This window comes from Oncorhynchus clarkii, chromosome 20 (genome assembly GCF_045791955.1).
Source record: "Oncorhynchus clarkii lewisi isolate Uvic-CL-2024 chromosome 20, UVic_Ocla_1.0, whole genome shotgun sequence".
Lineage (NCBI taxonomy): Eukaryota > Metazoa > Chordata > Actinopteri > Salmoniformes > Salmonidae > Oncorhynchus > Oncorhynchus clarkii.
Window position 1 is genome coordinate 66,111,204 of NC_092166.1, and position 21,310 is coordinate 66,132,513.

Genomic DNA, 21,310 nt, shown 5'->3' on the forward strand with positions numbered 1-21,310 from the left:
CCAAATTGAGCGCCAAGACTCCTCCATCGCGCGCGCTTCTCACAACTACACGTAACGACATGCACTGCGCTTACGTACATATCAATCCGACGTGAATCCCACTTCCTGGTTACCTTCCAGCTAACTCAACTGTCACTTGAAAACTTGCACCAGTCAACAACAACTAACAAGGTTTGATCTTTGGAAAAACCTTATAGCGATGTGATCTACGGTGTAAATTCCTCTCGTTTCTTCTCTTGACATTTGTTTTTTTAAGCTAGGAAGCAATATATTGCAGGAAGGTGAACAGGTAACGTTAGCTAGTTAGCTAAACAAGCTGCCAGTAACTACAGTAATGTAGCTAGCTAGTTAACGTTAATCTCATTGTTTACTAACATAAACAGTGTCAGTTAGTCTATTAGCCATTACCCATGTTAACAGATTAGCTAACTTTACTGTAACAGCTAGCCTGTCAGCCATGGGTAAGCTCATTTGTCAACAACAATAAGGTGGGTTACTACTCATCCAACAATTTTCATCAACAATGGTTTGGTTAACCAGATAGACAGTGTGCTGCAACCTTAGTCTTACTATTTAAATAGCTAGCTAGTTAGGGAAATAGCTAGGTAACGTTAGCTAGATAAATCAGCAATGGTGTCAGTGGCAGTTACTGAAGGGCCATCATCACTAATTGGATAGTGGACTGGATTGCTTCATCTTCTTCAGCCATGCATTGTCTGCCAAAATCACTGAAAGAGATGATTTCTGCCTGCCTGATGTCACTTTTAGCTCTGAATGCATCCTAATTGATGTAGTGGTCAAAAGTAGGCTTTGACAATTCTGCACCAGCTGCTAGCTTGTTAATCATAGTTCTTGCTGTAATTTATGCAATGTTGATTATTGTAGCCAATTCCAGTTACTCAATGATGTAAATGACCATCTTACAAAGCTCTTGAGCTGATTTTTTTAAAGACATCCAAACCCCAGAGAGAGAGTAAAGAGCCTAGAAATTATGTGTAATTTATTTTGTATGTCAGACAGACATAGTCTAAGCTGGGTTTCCTCACTTGTCTCCCAATTCACCCCACAGCTCCATCAGGCCAGGGCGACAGCACAGTGCTGGGCAGGATCGGAGGGTCCGGGAAGGAACAAAGAAAAACTGAAGAGGAAAAGAAGGGGTGAGTGGGCGGATAAGGGATTGAAGCAGCACAGAGAACCCGGAGAGGAACAGAGGGACTGAAAGAGAGGAGGAGAATACTAGTAACAAACGACAGAGGAGCTCAAAAGGAATCCAAACAGCTCTGAGACAGTGTACGGCCCAGTATGGAGGATTTCAGACGGACCTACCTGCGTCTGTGTAAGGAGGGGGGCGTGGATCCCCAGGAGTCAGTGCTAGCTCAGCTCCAGGAGACCAGGAGAGCCGCAGCAGGATCCAGGCTGGACCTGAGGGGACACAGCCTGTCTGTAGACACCTGTGCCGTGCTGGGGAGGGTCCTTCACAAAGACACACTCTTCACCGAGCTGGCCCTCAGTGACTGCATGCTCACTGAGGAAGGTATGTGTTTGTTGGGTGGTAGTCGTGTGGGGATCTTTCTGTCTTTTTGTTACTGTGCTGACTGTGTGATACTGTGTATATTTGAGCCATGGATATACTATGAATCCTGTAGGGCTTTTGCTACTGCTGCACAGAGATTATATAGCTAGAACTGTTTGCTTTGTTGCTGCAGTTTAGTTACATTGTTATAATGCTTAGATAACACTTTTTATATCAATGCTTTGATAACACTTGCTCCTGACTGCCACTTGTCTTTGTCATGTCCAGGTGCCAAGCTGCTCCTGAATGGGCTGTGTGCCAACACTACTGTTAAAGTCCTGGATCTGAAGGTAAGGACCATCAGAGGCCTCTACACACCGCAGACCACTTGACCAGTCTGAGATGGGGTGGCCAGCCTGACTTGACAAATTTCAATTTGATCATATATTTTCTATTTGTTGTCAGGGAAATAACTTGAGATCAACAGGAGCTGAGGCTTTAGGGAAGCTGTTGGTGAGAAACAAGACACTGTGCAGGTGAGTTGGTTAGTGAGCTAGTAGCAAGCTAGATCATTCAATGAAAACTTTTTGGTTGAAATTTCTATTGAAATGTCTATAAAATGTGGCTAAGCGTTCAGGTATGTTAAGATTATTTCAGTAATATTTTTTTAAATAAATAAAAAGAATCCCTCTATTTTCTTCTGGGACCAGCATGAGTTGTGCATACACAACGATACTGCATTGCTAAGGGAACCATAACCCAAGCTAAGGTTGTTGTGTTGGACACAGGCTGGTGTTGGAGTGGAATGCGTTGGGGATGTGGGAGGAGGCGTTCTCAGTGTTCTGTGAGGGTTTGGCCACCAACGCCTGTCTAACCCAGCTGGACCTGCGCAACAACCAGATCAACCACCAGGGGGCCTCGGAGCTCTGCCTGGCCCTCAAGCGGAACAGCACCCTGCAGGAACTGGGTCAGTGGGTTTGCAGGTGTAGGGTTAAGTTACTTTTTAGATGCTGATTTTGGGTCAGTTTTCCATTCCCCCCATAAATAGTTAAGTTTAGGATGTGGGTAGAGGAAGCTGATCCTAGATCTGTACGTAGGGAAAACTTCACAAAGGAGCACCACACATTGGGAAATGACTCTACAGCCAAGATCACTAGAGTCGAGATTCAACTAGAGTAGTCGGGGTGTGCATCTTTCCCTTTCAGGACGATTCAATATGTATCTAGATGCATGGGCACCGATACAGGAACAATACGTTTTAGTTTGAAGCGATTCAATGCGATTTGATTAGAGGAAAGAATCGATTCGGTTCGATGCGATACGATTCGATGTACTAATATTTGTTGCATAAACACATTAATTTTTTATTCTAAATTAAAGTCAGCTGCTGATGGAGCTCATAGGTTGAGCCTCTGAGCTGTATCTGTCTGATCTGACTTCTGTGTGTGTGTAAATTATGTACTGTGTATGTCTATGGATGTCCTTTGGATGGTGGACCATTGTTGGTACACACTGGAAACTGTTGAGCGTGAAAAACCCAGCAGCGTTGCAGTTCTTGTCACAAACCAGTGCGCCTGGCATCGACTACCATACCCCGTTCAAAGGCACTTAAATATTTTGTCTTGCCCATTCACCCTCTGACACACATACACAATCCATATCTCAATTGTCTCAAGGCTAAAAAAAATCCTTCTTTAACCTGTCTCCTCCCCTTCATCTACACTGGTTGAAGTGGAGTTAACAAGTGACTTCAATAAGGGATAATAGCTTTCACCTGGTCAGTCTGTCATCGAAAAAGCAGGTGTTCTTAATGTTTTGTATACTCAGTGTAGATCTGTCATTCTCATTGAAAGCAAGTCTAAGAAGCGCTAGATTGGTTGTATGCGCACTATTTCTATGCTTCCCGTTCTTTATTTTCATTTTTGAGTCTTTTACTTTCGGTTTTGTACACCAGCTGAAAATACAATATCTTTGGTTATGGAAACGCAGCTGTTTAGATGGTACAATGATTCTCTACACAATGACTGCTTGTTTTGTCACATAAACTGACATTAGCGCTTAGTTTGACCAGGCTACTGATATGGCCTGGGGGTGTTCGGCATTGCAATATGACTTGTAGATCAATGACTGTTAACACAATGACATGCTTAGTTCCACACTGAAGAAGAGGATGCAGTTGTCACAAAATATGAGCGGTATTTCAGAAGGTAGAAAGAAAGTCATTTGTCCAAAACATTTTAGTGAACCGGCGATTTTTAATGTTTGAATCTATTTCCTGACTGATGCATGCTACATTTCTATCGGTTTGGGGTCCGGACCGATGCACTCATGTCACAACATTTGAACCGGGACCAATGGGTATTGTGAATCATTACATCCCTGTGGAGTAGACCAAAGCCTTGTCTGAAAACCACCCAGAAGCTATTCTCCTAGCCCCTACACCTTCGGTGTCACTGTCTTCACAACTGAAAGAACCAGGTAGGTGTAAGCAATATGGTCCCCAGAGCCCATGAGAAAGCAAGGTCATCACCATATTGCTTACACTGACTGATTCAATACCTTCAGAACAGAAAATATCACATTTTTGGGGGCTAGGATACAGGCTCAAACTAGATTTTTTTTCTGGGAGACTGGGTCCATGAACAATGTACCATTAGATGCCTAGACAGCAAAGGTGTCATGGTTCTCTTATCTGGTCTGTTGCCTGTGTTGTGGTTGTATAGATGTGAGGTGGAACAACATTGGTCTGCTGGGTGGCCGGTCCTTCCTGGAGGCTCTACAGCAGAACAGGACACTGACACACCTGGAGATGGCTGGAAACAACATCCCCAGCGACACACTCAAAGCCCTCGGTAAGCTGTGTGTGTGTCTGTCTGTCTCAGTGTCAGTCAGTCTGTCTAAGCTTGTGTGTTGCTGAACGTCTGTTATTGTAATGTTTTTGATTGAAGTAACCACCCCCCACCTATGGTCTCCCCCCTCCCATAGAGCAGGCGATGGATCATAACTCGGACAGGCAGTCCACTGTGAGAGAGAGCCGCAGCAGAACCCAAGTCCTCAGCAAGGAGATCCAGATCCTCAAGGAGGAGAAGGGACGCCAGGTATGGAGCTGCTGGGAAATAGAGTTCTCCTCCATGTAGAACAAGAAGGGGAGAGACAAGGGAATGGCACTGCACATAATATACTGTATCTGGGTTTATTAGTTACCATTTTATGTTTAGAAATGTGTGTGCAGATGAACAAGAAGCCCTGTATGTAAGATGTTTATGTTGCCTTTCCCTCTCTCCCTTTAGTTTCTGAGTCTGATGGAGACCATAGACAAACAGAGAGACGAGATGGGCCGAAGCACCAGGTCAGCGTGAGTGGTACAATAAGACTAGCCTTGACTGTTTCTGCATCAACAATAATAAGAAAAATAATAACAACAATAACAACGTTATTGTGTTGCCAACAGGACTTGTCTGGCTAGACAATGACAACTTGGCTTAAAAGCAGAAACAGACTGGCACCCAGGCTAACATAGGTCATGTAGCTACAGTGCATTCGGAAAGTATTCAGACCCCTTGACTTTTTCCATATTTTGTTGTGTTACAGCCCTATTCTAAAATGTATTAAATTATTTATTTTTCTCACCAATCTACACACAATACCCCATAATGACAAAGCAAAAACTGTTTTTTTAGACATAAAAAAACTAAAATGTTAATATTACATTTACATAAGTATTCAGACCCTTTTACTCAGATGAAGCACCGTTGGCAGAGATTAGGGCCTCGAGTCTTCTTGGTATGACGCTACAAGCTTGGCACATCTATTTGGGAAGTTTCTCACATTCTTCTCTGCAGATCCTCAAGCTCTGTCATGTTGGATGGGGAGCGTTGCTGCACAGCTATTTTCAGGTCTCTAGAGATGTTCGATTAGAAAAGTCCTGGCTCTGGCTGGGCCACTTAATGACATTCAGAGACTTCTCTCCTGTGATGTCTTGGCTGTGTACTTAGGGTCATTGTCCTGTTGGAAGGTGAACCTTCGCCCCAGTCTCAGGTCCTGAGCGCTCTGGAGCAGGTTTTCATCAAGGATCTCTCTGTACTTTGCTCCGTTCATCTTTCCCTCGATCCTGACTAGTCTGCCAGTCCCTGCAGCTGAAAAACATCCTCACAGCATGATGCTGCCACCACCATGCTTCACCGTAGGGATGGTGCCAGGTTTCCTCCAGACGCTTGGCATTCATGCCTAGGAGTTCAATCTTGATTTCATCAGACCAGAGAATCTTGTTTCTCATGGTCTGAGAGTCCTTTAGGTTCCTTTTGGCCAACTCCAAGCGGGCTGTCATGTGCCTTTTACTGAGGAGGGGCTTCCGTCTGGCCACTCTACCATAAAGGCCTGATTGGTGGAGCGCTGCAGAGATGGTTGTCCTTCTGGAAGGTCCTCCCATCTCCACAGACGAAATCTGAAGCTCTGTCAGAGTGACCATCGGGTTCTTTGTCACCTCACTGACCAAGGCCCTTCTCCCCCGATTGCTCAGTTTGGCCGGGCGGCCAGCTCTAGTTCCAAACTTCTTCCATTTAAGAATGATGGAGGCCACTGTGTTCTTGGGGATCTTCAATGCTGCAGAAATGTGTTGGTACCCTTCCCCAGATCTGTGCCTCGACACAATCCTGTCTCGGAGCTCTACGGACAATTCCTTCAACCTCATGGCTTGGTTTTTGCTCTGACATGCACTGTCAACTGTGGGACCTTTATATAGACAGGTGTGTGCTTTTCTACATCATGTCCAATCGATTGGAGTCCACCTGTGGTAAATTCAATTAAGTTGTAGAAACATCTCCAATTAAGTTGTAGAAACGTATCCTGTTTCCATAATCAATGGAAACAGGATACATCTGAGCTAAATTTTGAGTCTCAGAGCAAAGGGTCTGAATACTTATTTACATAATGTATTTCTGTTTAAAAAATAAATAATTCTAAAAACCTGTTTTCGCTTTGTCATTATGGGGTATTGTGTGTAGATTGAGTTTTTTATTTTTATTTAATCAATTTTAGAATAAGGCTGTAACGTAACAAAATGTGGAAAAGGGTAAGGGGTCTGAATACTTTCTGAATGCACTGTACATACAATCTATAGGCATACAGTGCTTTCAGAAATTATTCACACCCTTTTACTTTTTCCACATTTTGTTGTTTTATGGACAGAATTTAAAATGGATTAAATTGAGATTTTGTTGTACTGGCGTACACACAAAACCTCAATGTCAAAGTAGAATTAAGTTTTTTAGATATTTTACTAATTAATTGAAAATTAAAAGCTGAAATGTCTTGAGTCAATAAGTATTCAACCCCTTTTGTTATGGCAAGTCTAAATACGTTCAGGAGTAAATATGTGCTTAACAAGTTGTATAATAAGTTGCATGGACTTTACAATAATAGTGTTTTAACATGATTTTTTGAATGACAACCTTATCTCTGTATCCCACACATACAATTATCTGTAAGGTCTCGCTGTCGAGCATTGAATTTCAAACACAAATTTAACCACAAAGACCAGGGAGGTTTTCCAATGCCTCGCAAAGGTGTGTGTGTGTGTGTGTGTGTGTGTGTGTGTGTGTGTGTGTGTGTGTGTGTGTGTGTGTGTGTGTGTGTGTGTGTGTGTGTGTGTGTGTGTGTGTGTGTGTGTGTGTGTGTGTGTGTGTGTTTTTTGCATATATATATATATATATATATTTTTAAAGCATACATTGAAAATCCCTTTGAGCAAGGTGAAGTTATTAATTACACTTTGGATAGTGTATCAATAAACCCAGTCACTACAAAGATACAGTTGTCCTTCCTAACTCAGTTGCTGGAGAGGAAGGAAACCACTCAGGGGCTTCACCATGAGGCCAATGGTGACTTTAAAACCGTTATAGAGTTTAATGGCTGTGATAGGAGAACTGAGGATGGATCAACAAAATTGTAGTTACTCCACAATACTAATCTAAATGACAGAGTGTGAAAGAAGAAGCCTGTGCAGAATACAAATATTCCAAAACATGCATCCTGTTTGCAATAAGGCACTAAAGTAAAACTGCCCAAAAATAAATTACATTTTTATCCTGAACACAAAGAGTTATGTTTGGGGTAAACACAACACATCATTGAGTACCACTCATGTTTTCAAGCATGGTGGTGGCTGCATCATGTTATGGGTATGCTTGTCATCGGCAAGGACTAGGGAGTTTTTAGGATAAAAATAAACGGAATAGAGCTAAGCACAGAAAAAATCCTCGAGGAAAACTTGGTTCAGTTTGCTTTCCAAGAGACACTGGGAGACATTCACTTTTCAGCAGGACAATAACCTAAAATACAAGGCCAAATATACACTGGACATTGAATTTTCCTGAATGGCCTAGTTACAGTTTTGACTTAAATCGGCTTGAAAATCAATTGCAAGACTTGAAAATGGCTGTCTAGCAATCATCAACAACCAACTTGACAGAGCTTGAAGAATAACAAAATAATATTGTGCAAATATTGTACAATCCAGGTGTGCAAAGCTCTTAGAAACTTACCCAGAAAGACTCACAGCTGTATTCACTGCCAAAGGTGATTCTGACATTTATTGACTCAGAGGTTGAATACTTATGTAAATGAGAGTGTTCTTTATTTTCAATACATTTGCAAACATTTCTAAAAACATTTTTTTACTTTGTCATTATGGGCTATTGTGTGAAGATCTACAGTGGGGCAAAAAAGTATTTAGTCAGCCACCAATTGTGCAAGTTCTCCCACTTAAAAAGATGAGAGAGTTCCCTGTAATTTTCATAATAGGTACATTTCAACTATGACAGACAAAATGAGAAAAAAAATCCAGAAAATCACATTGTAGGATTTTTAATGAATTTATTTGCAAATTATGGTGGAAAATAAGTATTTGGTCAATAACAAAAGTTTATCTCAATACTTTGTTATATACCCTTTGTTGGCAATGACAGAGATCAAACGTTTCTGTAAGTCTTCACAAGGTTTTCACACACTGTTGCTGGTATTTTGGCCCATTCCTCCATGCAGATCTCCTCTAGAGCAGTGATGTTTTGGGGCTGTTGCTGGGCAACACGGACTTTCAACTACCTCCAAATATTTTCTATGGGGTTGAGATCTGGAGATTGGCTAAGCCACTCCCAGGACCTTGAAATGCTTCTTACGAAGCCACTCTTTCGTTGCCCGGGCGGTGTGTTTGGGATCATTGTCATGCTGAAAGACCCAGCCACGTTTCATCTTCAATGCCCTTGCTGATGGAATGAGCTTTTCACTCAAAATCTCACGATACATGGCCCCATTCATTCTTTCCTTTACACGGATCAGTCGTCCTGGTCATTTTGCAGAAAAACAGCCCCAAAGCATGATGTTTCCACCCCCATGCTTCACAGTAGGTATGGTGTTCTTTGGATGCAACTCAGCATTCTTTGTCCTCCAAACACGACGAGTTGAGTTTTTACCAAAAAGTTATATTTTGATTTCATCTGACCATATGACATTCTCCCAATCTTCTTCTGGATCATCCAAATGCTCTCTAGCAAACTTCAGGATTTGAGTCCCTGGCGGTGTAGTGTGTTACTGATGGTAGGCTTTGTTACTTTGGTCCAAGCTCTCTGCAGGTCATTCACTAGGTCCCCCCGTGTGGTTCTGGGATTTTTGCTCACCGTTCTTGTGATCATTTTGACCCCACGGGGTGAGATCTTGCATGGAGCCCCAGATCGAGGGAGATTATCAGTGGTCTTGTATGTCTTCCATTTCCTAATAATTGCTCCCACAGTTGATTTTTTTCAAACCAAGCTGCTTACCTATTGCAGATTCAGACTTCCCAGACTAGTGCAGGTCTACAATTTTGTTTCTGGAGTTTGGAGTGTGACTGTTTGAGGTTGTGGACAGGTGTCTTTTATACTGATAACAAGTTCAAACAGGTGCCATTAATACAGGTAACGAGTGGAGGGCAGAGTAGCCTCTTAAAGAAGAAGTTACAGGTCTGTGAGAGCCAGAAATCTTGCTTGTTTGTAGGTGACCAAATACTTATTTTCCACCATAATTTGCAAATAAATTCATTAAAAATCCTACAATGTGATTTTTCTGGATTTTTTTTTTCATTTTGTCTGTCATAGTTGAAGTGTACCTATGATGAAAATTACAGGCCTCTCTCATCTTTTTAAGTGGGAGAACTTGCACAATTGGTGGCTGACTAAATACTTTTTTGCCCCACTGTATTTAATACATTTTGAATTCAGGCTGTAACACACAATGTGGAATAAGTCGAGGGGTATGAATACTTTCTGAAGGCTCTGTACATATTAATGACCCTGTGTTTCCCTCTCCTCCAGGACCACATCTATCCATGTGGGTCAGCTACAGGAGGCCCTGAACGAGAGGAAGTCTGTTGTCAACTCTCTCACAGCCAAGTAAGCAGGCCTCATCAGTCCATGTTTAAACCCCACATTCATTCTCAAGTCACATCAACAGGTGTAGACTTTACTGTGAAATGCTTACTTACGAGCCCTTTCTCAACAATGCACAGTTAAAAAGTAAGAAACATTTTTAAAGAAAGAAATAGTAACACAACAATAACGAGACTATATACAAGGAGAACCGGTACCAAGTCAATGTGCAGGGGTACGAGGTAGTGACTAGGCAATCATGATAGATAATAAACAGAGTAGCATCAGCGTGTGTGAAAGTGTCAATATGTGGCGTCAATATGCGTGCGTGTGTGTCTGTGTGTGAGTGTATGTGTGTGTTGGAGTGTGAGTGTATGTGTGTGTTGGAGTGTGAGTGTGTGGGTAGAGTCCAGTGAGTTCATAGAGCCATTGCAAGAGAGTTAGTGCAAAAAAATGTGGTTTGATGCAAATAGTCCAGGTAGCCATTTGATTAACTGTTTAGCAGTCTTATGGCTTGGGGGCAGAAGCTGTCCAGGAGCCTTTTGGTCCCAGACTTGGATCTCAGGTACCACTTGCCTTGTGGTAGCAGAAAGAACAGTCTATGCCTTGGGTGACTGGAGTATTGACAAGTTTTAGGTCCTTCCTCTGACACCACCTGGTATAGAGGTCCTGGATGGCAGGGAGCTCAGCCCCAGTGTCACGATCGTTAGAATAACTGGACCAAAGCGCAGCGTGATCTGGGTTCCACATCTTTTGATTTCTAGTTGAAACTCTTAGCAAAACAAAAACAATAAATCTCAAAACGAACCGTGAATCTAACAATAATGCTAATATGCAACTATCCATGGTCAAGATCCCACAAAGCACAATGAGAAAATGGCTAGCTAAATATGATCCCCAATCAGAGACAACGATAAACAGCAGTCTCTGATTGGGAACCATACCAGGCCAACATAGATCATAAATCACCTAGATAACCCACCCGAGTCACTGGCATGACACCCAGTGATGTACTGGGCTGTACACACTACCCTCTTTAGTGCCTTACATGCTGACCACACCGCTCGTGTTACGTGCGTGAGTGTTGCAAAATTCATTTCCACATACATGTTATTCAATCATTGCATCCACACTGCTCGCACTCGTCAGCGAGCGTCAGCATAGCCAGGCGCTAAAATGCAACTTGGTTCTGTGACACTTGACATGCTGCAAGTCCCACCTCTACCATCTCCTCATTGGTTTTTCGGAGCATATACCCATGTGGGTGATTGAAAGATAAACTGAGGTCCACACTTCAGTCCAGTGGTGGTGGTAATGCACCTTAAAGTTGGTTGCCAACCATCATATAAAGTCAGAAGAAGAAGCCTGAAGGAGGAGAGCAGCTCTAGCCTATAAACAAACTTGGTTTACCCTTTTATCTGTGAATTAATCAACATGCACGCTCGCCCGGTGTAGTCAGCATGTTACGGTCGAATGCCAAGCAGTTGCCATAGATGCTCTCAGTGGTGCAGCTGTAGAACTTTGAGGATCTGAGGGCCCATGTCAAATATTTTCAGACTCCAGAGGGAGCAGAGACATTGTTGTGCCTTCTTCATGACTGTGTTGGTGTGTTTGGACCATGATAGTTCCTTACTGATGTGGACACAGAGGAACTTGAAGCTCTTGACCCGCTCCACTACAGCCCTGTCGATGCGAATGGGTCGTGCTCGGCCCTCCGTTTCCTGTGGTCCACGATCAGCTCCTTTGTCTTGCTGACGTTGTTGTCTCTGACCTCCTCCCTATAAGCTGTTTCATCGTCGTCTGTGATTTGGCCTACCACCGTCGTGTCGTCTGCAAACTTAATGATGGTGTTGCAGTCGTGCATGGGCATGCAGTCATGGATGAACAGGGAGTACAGGAGGAGACTAAGCACGCACCCCTGAGGTGCCCTCGTGTTGAGGGTCAGCATTGTGGATGTGTTGTTGCCTATCCCCACCACCTGGAGGTGGCCCGTCAGGAAGTCAAGGATCCAGTTGCAGAGGGAGGTGTTCAGTCCAGGATCCTTAGCTTAGTGATGAGCTTGGATGGCACTATGGTGTTGAACGCTGAACTGTAGTAATTGAACAGTATTCTCTCACAGGTTTTCTTTTTGTCCAGATGGGAAAGGGCAGTGTGGAGTGCAATAGAGATTGCGTCATCTGTGGATCTGTTGGGGCGGTATGCGAATTGGAGTGGCTCCAGGGTGTTTAGGATTATGGTGTTGATGTGAGCCATGACCAGCCTTTCAAAGCATTTCATGGCTCCAGATGTAAGTCATTTAGACAGGTTACCTTGGCGTTCTTGGGCACAGGGACTATGGTGGTCTGTTTGAAACATGTAGGTATTACAGACTAGGTCAGTGAGAGTTTGAAAATGTCTGTGAAGAGACTTGCCAGCTGGTCAGTGCATGCGCTGAGTACATGTCCTGGTAATCCGTCTGGCCCTGCGGCTCTGTGAATGTTTACCTGTTTAAAGGTCCTACTCACACAGTTGTCCGGAACAGCTGGTGCTCTCATGCATGGTTCAGTGTTGCTTGCAAGACCTGCCACATCCAACCAGCGTTGGAGCCGGTGTAGCAAGACACTTTGCGTTATTTGTTTGATGGTTCGTTGGGGGGAGGCGTAGCGGAATTTCTTAGAAGCGTCCAGATTAGTGTTCCGCTCCTTCAAAGAAGCAGCTCTAGCCTTTAGCTCAGAGCCTTTAGCTCAACAGCCACCCTCGAAGCAGCGTTACCCATCGCTCCACAAAAGCCGCAGCCCTTGCAGAGCAAGGGGAACAACCACTCCAAGTCTCAGAGCGAGTGACGTTTGAAATGCTATTCGCACGCTAACTAGCTAGCCATTTCACATCGGTTACACTAGCCTAATCTCGGGAGTTGATAGGCTTAAAGTCATAAACAGCTCAATGCTTGAAGCATTGAAAAGAGCTGCTGGCAAAACGCACGAAAGCGCTCAGTCAGACTGCTCTATCAAATATCAAATCATAGACTTAATTATAACATAACACACAAATACGAGCCTTAGGTCATTACATGGTTGAATCCGGAAACTATCATTTCGAAAACAAAACGTTTATTCTTTCAGTGAAATACGGAACTGTTCGGTATTTTATCTAACGGATGGCATCCCTAAGTCTAAATATTGCTGTTACATTGCACAACCTTCAATGTTATGTCATAATTATGTAAAATTCTGGCAAATTAGTTCGCAATGAGCCAGGCGGCCTAAACTGTTGCATATACCCTGACTCTGCGTGCAATGAACACAAGAGAAGTGACACAATTTCACCTGGTTAATATTGCCTGCTAACCTTTCTTTTAGCTAAATATGCAGGTTTAAAAATATATACTTCTGTATATTGATTTTAAGGAAGGCATTGATGTTTATGGTTAGGTACACGTTGGAGCAATGACAGTCCTTTTTCGAGGACACGCTAGATAAACTAGTAATATCATCAACCATGTGTAGTTATAACTAGTGATTTATGATTGATTGTTTTTTATAACATAAGTTTAATGCTAGCTAGCAACTTACCTTGGCTTCTTACTGCATTCGCATAACTCCTTGTGGAGTGCAATGAGAGGCAGGTGGTTAGAGCGTTGGACTAGTTAACCATAAGGTTGCAAGATTGAATCCCTGAGCTGACAAGGTAAAAATCTGTCGTTCTGCCCCTGAACAAGGCAGTTAACCCACCGTTCCTAGGCTGTCATTGAAAATAAGAATGTGTTTTTTAACGGACATGCCTCGTTAAATAAAGTTGTAAAAAAAATTGTTACGAAAACTTGAAATCGACCCTAATTAATCGGCCATTCCGATTAATCGGTCGACCTCTAGTACGTACTCGTCACTGTGGGGATGACGTTGTCTATGCACTTATTAATGAAGCCGTTGACTGATGTGGTAAACTCCTCAATGCCATCGGATGAATCCTGGACCATATTCCAGTCTGTGCTAGCAGAGAATTTGACTAATATGAGTCTTAGGTGGAAGTTCCTCACCTTCCATATCTTGTTTTAAATCTCATCACCACATCTCCTTTATCTTAATGAAATACTGATGCTGTGACTAGAAGAAACCCATGTTGAATTTTTAATCAGGCACTTACAAAGACCGATATTCTTGGTTCTCAGGTAGAGGACCCAGGCAGGGGGCTATATATATATCCACGGTGACCCACTTCAGTCCCCTCTCCCTCAGGGCTCATTCATACAGGACACAGGTACTACTGTACCTCTGGATAAACCCTATGGAGGGTGGCTTCCCCTCTGTCTTAGATATACACTACTGTTCAAAAGTTTGGGGTCACTTAGAAATGTCCTTGTTATTGAAAGAAAAGCACATTTATCAGAAATAATAGTGTAGGGCCTCCCGGGTGGAGCTGTGGTCTAAGGCACTGCATTGCAGTGCTAGCTGTGCCACCAGAGACTCTGGGTTCGAGCCCAAGGCTCGATGGGGCGACGCTCAATTGGCCTAGCATCGTCCGGGTTAGGGAGGGTTTGGCCTATCCTGTGGCGGGCCGGGCGCAGTGCACGCTAACCAGGTCGCCGGGTGCACAGTGTTTCCTTCGACACATTGGTGCGGCTGGCTTCCGGGTTGGATGCGCGCTGTGTTAATAAGCAGTGAGGCTTGGTTGGGTTGTGTTTCGGAGGACGCATGGCTTTCGACCTTCGTTTCTCCTGAGCCCGTACAGGAGTTGTAGCGATGAGAAAAAGATAGTAATTACTAACAATTGGATACCACGAAATTGGGGAGAAAAATTTAAAAAAATACAGTGTAGACATTGTTAATGTTGTAAATGACTATTGTAGCTGGAAACAGCTGATTTTTAATGGAATATCTACATAGGCGTACAGAGGCTCATTATCAGCAACCATCACTCCTGTGTTCAAATGGCACGTTGTGTTAGCAAATACAAGTTTATCATTTTAAAAGGCTAATTGATCATTAGAAACCCTTTTGCAATTATGTTAGCAAAGCTGAAAACTGTTGTTCTGGTTTAAAGAAGCAATAAACCTGGCCTTCTTTTGACTTTCACAGACACACACCTGACCGTTCTGTGTGTCTAGATTCCAGATGACTGAGGCAGCACTGGCCATGTCGGAACAGAAGAACCACAACCTGGGAGAGCTGCTGACCAGAGTGAAGACTGAGAAAGACGAGCAGAGAGAACGACAGAGCAGGGAGAGGAAGAAAGAACAGGAGGTATGAATGGAGGGGAGGTACTAGGAAGGGGGAGGGGGACGGCGAGACTGATGTACAGATGGTCTGGTTAAGATGTATGTGAGCTTAACATTGTGGTGTGTGTGTTTGGTTCTGCAGGACAGTGCTCTGAGGGAGGGGAAGCTCCTCAGAGAGATTACCAGTATGTCAGAGACAAACGTACAGCTCAAGAATAAGGTATAAGTTATGTGTGTGTGTGCGCTTGTGTGTATGAATATTATGTTTGTGTTTTTGATGCAGTACCTAAGCTGTTTACGGAGTCAGTCTCTTGTTATCTCTGTGTGTGTGTATGTGTGTGTTAGTTGGAGAAGATGGAGAGCAGGTGTAAGTCTCAGCAGGACCAGATTTTTGAGCTGAAGCAGGAGCTCACCAACAGCACAGCAGAGCTAAAGCTACGGCTAGCACAGGCAGAAGGTACACACATACACACACATATATACACACACACACACACACACACACACACACACAGAGAGTATACTCAATATCTTCTCTCCCCCTCAGAGCGTTTGGAGATGGAGAAGAAGAGATCTAAACAGTCTCTGGAGGACATGAATAACCTTCGACAGAAAGAGGTAGAGAAGACAACCTGCTGTCTGACATTGTCTCTCACTAAATATACAACAGACTCTGTCTTTTTCCCTCTATTGAGTGTACATTGTGGGTTTGTGTGCGTGTAGGTGGACCATGTGAATCGTCACCTTGAGGAGAGTGAGAGGGCTCTACAGGACCGGATCCTCAAACTGGAGGGACAGCGGATACAGCTGGAGGAGGTCAGCTCTTTATATTGGATTTTTTTGAAAATGTATTGCCTTCAGTAAATCACAATTAAATTCCAATGTTCATAATGTGGCACAAGATCCCTATAGATGACAGTACAGAGGTGTAACTGTGTCTTTCTGTCCTGAACTGTCTTGTTGGAGTTGATCAGGGACAAGGCAGCCTGTGTTAATGTATGCTTCTGCTCTGTTGGAGTTGATCAGGGCAAAGGCAGCCTGTATAACTGTGTTTTTCGTCTTGTAGGAGTTGAGCAGGGCCAAGGCAGCCTGTATAACTGTGTTTTTCGTCTTGTAGGAGTTGAGCAGGGCCAAGGCAGCCTGTATAACTGTGTTTTTCGTCTTGTAGGAGTTGAGCAGGGCCAAGGCAGCCTGTATAACTGTGTTTTTCGTCTTTGTAGGAGTTGAGCAGGGCAAAGGCAGCCTGTGTTACAGAGAGAGCCCAGGCAGAGGAGGAACAGGGGAAGGTGCGGGTACAGGTTCGCCTGGAGGAGGTACTTTATACACCTGTTGTAGAACAACTCAATGTAATATGTTAGAAACTGTGTTTGTTTGTCCGGGTCTCTGTGTATCAGTGTGTGTGCCTGAAATTTGGAAAAGCAATAACAATGTCAGGATTCAACTCTTTCTTCTCTCTCCCCTCCTCTGTCTGAGCAGCAGCAGCGTGTGAGTGGGTTAGAGGAGAAGCTGCGTGGGTTGCGTCAGTCCCGTGATGAGTCCCAGAGCCACTGTTCCCAGCAGAAACAGACCATAGCTGAGCTGCAGGCTCGTAGCGGACAGCAGAGCATCGAGACAGACGGACTACGACGCAGGATAGAGGAGCTGCAGCAGGTCAGATTGTGAATGTGTCAGAGAGACCACTGGCACAAAACAACCAACTATACACACTGAAACAATACCTAGATCAAGTTCAGTGTACTTGTCTTACATTTGTCTGGAACAATTGGATGCTAATAAGTGATTTTTACTGATTTGACATAATCAGGTTGGTGAGTTCTCAGCACTGAATGATATTCATACGTGTAGGGGCAGAGACAACGTTGTGTGGGGGTTGTATGTTTACTGGGATGGTAATATTTGCGCTTTGGTGTAATTAAATATAGAGAATTTGTCCCCCTCCAGGAGTTGTCTGGTAAGGACCAGGAGAAGGTTGCAGAGGTGAGTCGGGTCAGGGTGGAGCTACAGGAGCAGATGGGACACCTGCAGGCTGAGAGGACCGCACAGGGAGGACTGAAGGAGAAGATAGCTGCTCTGGAGAGAGAGATGAAAGGTATGCACACTCTCCTCTCCCTCTCTCTCTCCCATCTCCTCTCTTCATCCTATCTCTGTCCTCTTCTCTACATAAGGCCCATCTCACCCTTTCTCTTTTGCCTCTCACCTGTCCTCCCTCTTTGTTTTACAGTTGACATAATTTGTTGACACACTTGAAATAACCAGTATTTGTTCTGTGTATGTCTTGTCTACCACAGTGCTGGCCAGTAACCACAGAGAGGCTACCCTGGACAAGGAGAGTGAGATATCATCTCTGTTTGAGAAGCTGAGACTGAGAGAGGCAGAGATCCAGAGGATGAGAGAGGACGAGGCCCAGAGAGCTAGCTTCCTCCAGAACGCTATACTCACATACGTACAGGGGTCACCGCTGCACTACAGTCCTAAGAAGTGACCTCTGACATCTAACCTTTGACCCTTCCCATCCTTATGTAGGGACTAAGTACAGGGGTCACCACTGGGGTTCTGCAGTCCCAAGAAATAACCTCTGACCCCTAACCCCTGTCCCATTTACCCCTACAACCTTGTGCCCATACACCCTCACAAAGTGGGATACTAAAGTGACCCAAACCTTTCTATTACACCCATACTCCATGTGTTCCTCTCCGGTCCTTCCCCCTCTCCCCTTTGGTCCCTCCAAACTACCCCAGCACAAAATATCAACAGCACAGATATTCACCTCTAGACATCCGCAGCTTCGGGTGTACCGTGCATTCGTAGAGTATTCAGACCCCTCGACTTTTTCCACATTTTGTTACGTTACAGCCTTATTCTAAAATTGATTAAATTGTTTTTTCCCCCCTCATCAATCTACACACACTACCCCATAATAACAAAGCAAAAATTGGTTTTTAAAAATACAAAACTGAAATATCACATTTACGTAAGTATTCAGACCTTTTACTCAGTACCTTTGTTGAAGCACCTTTGGCAGCGATTACAGCCTCGAGTCTTCTTAGGTATGATGCTACACCTGTATTTGGGGAGTTTCTCCCATTTTTCTCTGCAGATCCTCTCAAGTTCTGTCAGGTTGGATGGGGAGCGTCGCTGCACAGCTATTTTCAGGTCTCCAGAGGTGTTCAATCGGGTTCAAAACCAGGCTCTGGCTGGGCCACTGAAGGACATTGAGAGTCTTGTCCCAAAGCCACTCTTGGGTGTATGTTTAGGGTGGATGTCCTGTTGAAAGGTGAACCTTCGCTCTAGTCTGAGGTCTCGTACTTTGCTCCGTTCATCTTCCCCTCGATCCTGACTAGTCTCCCAGTCCCTGCCTCTGAAAAACATCCCCACAGCATGATGCTGCCACCACCATACTTCACTGTAGGGATGGTGCCAGGTTTCCTCCAGACATGACGATTGGCATTCAGGCCAAAGCGTTCAATCTTGGTTTCATCAGACCAGAGAATCTTCTTTCTCATGGTCTGAGAGTCTTTAGGTGCCTTTTGGCAAACTCCAAGCGGGCTGTCATGTGTCTTTTTACTGAGGAGTGGCTTACGTCTGGCCACTCTACCATAAAGGTCTGATTGGTGAAGTGCTGCAGAGATGGGAGAACCTTCCAGAAGGACAACCATCTCCACAGAGGAACTCTAGAGCTCTGTCAGAGTGACCATCGGGTTCTTGGTCACCTCCCTGACCAAGGCCGTTCTTCCCCGATTGCTCAGTTTGGCCGGGTGGCCAGCTCTAGGAAGAGTCTTGGTGCTTCCAAACTTCTTCCATTTAAGAATGATGGAGGCCACTGTGTTCTTGGGAACCTTCAGTGCTGCAGAAATGTGTTGGTACCCTTCCCCGGATCTGTGCCTCGACACAATCCTGTCTCAGAGCTCTACAGACAATTCCTTCGTCCTCATGGCTTGGTTTTTGCTCTGACATGCACTGTCAACTGTGGGACCTTATATAGACAGGTGTTTGCCTTTCCAAATCATGTTGAATGAATTTAATTTACCACAGGTGGACTCCAATTAAGTTGTAGAAACATCTCAAGGATGATCAATGGAAACAGGATGCACCTGAGCTAAATTCCGAGTCACATAGCAAAGGGTCTGAATACTTATGTAAAAATGGTACTTCTGTTTTTTTATTTATAATACATTTGCAAAAATTTATAATAATTAACTGTTTTTTCTTTGTCGTTATGGGGTGTTTTGTGTAGATTGATGAGGGGGGGAAACTATTTCTGTAGTTTCTCTCAGACTCAGTCCCAGTCAGGGGATAGTAATAAACTGTTGTGTTCACAAGCTACTTACACCAGGTTTTAAGATGTGCTCATCGATATCAATGACTGACAGTTATTACGTATCACAATCCTTTAAGCTTTTATGGTTGTACAAATCAGCAAATCAAGTGAAATTGAATGGTGTGTGATTAGAGCTGTGACAGTCATAACATTTTGTCAGATGGTTATTGTAATGCAAAAGACTGTCTGTCCCACTGGTAATTTACCATTAATTAACATAAACACTTTAAGCATCTCCAGGCGTGGAACATTTTAAAAAGTCTAAGTCAATTTACTATACACCATCAGAATAAATCCATTTATTTATTTTAGTTAGGTCAAAAGAAAATGTATTTCAGAAGAACAAAATATGAGTTGGCCTACTGTAACTTATGTTATATTTTTCCCATTACAGAGCGACTGCGCATATGAAGTGACTGTGTTGAGCGAGAACATGATCTTTTGAAACAACAGGTCTTTACTATGTAAAATTACTTTTGAATTTAGAATGGCCCGTTATCCAATGGACAGAAAGAGGAGCAGGGGAAAAAATACGTCATCTGTATGCACTGGAATAGCGAATGAAGGCCACGCGCTTTCTCGCCAGTCCGTTTTGTAATCTACTTGGGTTTTATAGCAGAGAATGTGCTTAATATGAGAAGCTGAGAAATGAATATAAGAACACTTATTTCACTCCATGCATCAACCACTGTTTGAGAAGCATGCTCTCACTGCCCTGTTAGGTGATATTCTGCCCAAACGCTTTATGCCATGGGCTCTCCAACCTTGTTCCTGCAGCTACCCAGTGCTTAATTTGGGAAACCAAGTGAAATCTGTTCGGGAACATCGATAATAACATGTTTTCGCAACAAATCGTAATTGTATTTTTTTCTCGGGTTTGGGCTCATAAGCCTATGCAAATGCATAAGCTCTAAAATGTGTATGGGTGTATTAAATGAATCATCACCTTTGAAATCACTGTCCATTTCGTTGTGTTAGGCTTTGAAACAACATCCACAACAACCACTTACTGTTTCAACCTGCTGTTGAACTTCTTTCTTCAAATTGATCATCACAGTGAGGTGAGTTTTAAAGTGCTATAGGACTACTGTTTTGATGTGTTTTTTTGATTGCATTTGTGTTGATGTCAGAGTGGTTAGAGGAACAGTAGAGCCCTGAGTACCAGGCCATTAGTGACCTGATGGTAGTGTTATGTCCAGAGTACATAAAAGGAGATTACCATAACTCAACCTTCACATGGAATTTTACTGAGGTCTTGACTCATGACTGCAGGTGTGGCAGTAATATGCTCACCACAACAGCCCTATGTGTGATGTACATTTTTCTGTGTGTTTATATGGTTTTTGCACTGCAGTTTTGGGATTGGTACTGTGATTTTTTTTTATCAATAAAAACGTGTTTTTTGTTAAGTTTAGGATAAATTGTTTAGTCATAAATCAACAAGATTCCATATTTTTAATCAATGGTTGTCAAACATTGGAGAAAAGACAAACCCCTTAAAAGTACAGCTTTTGATATTGTCAGAAAGAGTGGGGTTTGCCCAATTTACACAAGCTGGCAATGTGTAAACACAACAAAAGAGCATGTTTCAGATGCTTTTACTTTCAGATGCTTTTGCTTTTAGTGCCTCTGGCATTCTAGTCTACAAGGGTTCAGGCAAGAGGGTGGTTAAAGACGCCGGCCACCTGTATGTAGTCGCTTGCGGCGGTGTAGCCTCACTGGCAGAGTTCGTAACTCTCCTGACGGAGCGAGAAACACAGTGTAAGTGGGCGAGTAGGCACTCTGTGTCTTCCAAACTGCTCCACTTGAGTGAGGTCCAGCCTGCAGGTAGTGCAGCCTTCCACAGTGCCGCTGTCCATGGTGCTGAAGTGAGCGCACCTGTCTCC

General features: G+C 43.6%; 1 protein-coding gene across 2 annotated transcripts; it reads left to right on the top strand.

The window, feature by feature from the left end:
* The first annotated feature begins 97 nt into the window (after positions 1 to 97).
* On the top strand, positions 98 to 20,838 carry LOC139376769 (leucine rich repeat containing 45). Of its 2 annotated transcripts, none has more exons than XM_071119682.1 (18): positions 98 to 171; positions 1,070 to 1,534; positions 1,802 to 1,863; positions 1,979 to 2,049; positions 2,302 to 2,480; positions 4,237 to 4,365; positions 4,499 to 4,611; positions 4,804 to 4,868; positions 9,859 to 9,936; positions 14,996 to 15,131; positions 15,249 to 15,326; positions 15,452 to 15,563; positions 15,654 to 15,724; positions 15,830 to 15,922; positions 16,327 to 16,419; positions 16,583 to 16,756; positions 17,048 to 17,195; positions 17,395 to 20,838. In XM_071119682.1, the coding sequence occupies exons 2-18, from the start codon at positions 1,303 to 1,305 to the stop codon at positions 17,586 to 17,588; spliced, it is 2,028 nt and encodes a 675-aa protein (XP_070975783.1). In that variant the 5' UTR covers positions 98 to 171; positions 1,070 to 1,302; the 3' UTR covers positions 17,589 to 20,838. The 2 variants fall into 2 exon arrangements, with proteins under 2 accessions (XP_070975783.1, XP_070975784.1); XM_071119683.1 differs by having other exon boundaries at positions 4,804 to 4,862.
* Positions 20,839 to 21,310: the final 472 nt, after the last annotated feature.

Excerpts from the sequence above, each read along its gene's own strand:
- LOC139376769 (XM_071119682.1), top strand. The coding sequence starts at position 1,303 with ATGGAGGATTTCAGACGGACCTACCTGCGTCTGTGTAAGGAGGGGGGC. Across the intron at positions 2,481-4,236 it reads CAGCACCCTGCAGGAACTGG|ATGTGAGGTGGAACAACATT; the intron begins GTCAGTGGGTTT and ends GTGGTTGTATAG. Across the intron at positions 15,725-15,829 it reads ATAACCTTCGACAGAAAGAG|GTGGACCATGTGAATCGTCA; the intron begins GTAGAGAAGACA and ends GTGTGCGTGTAG.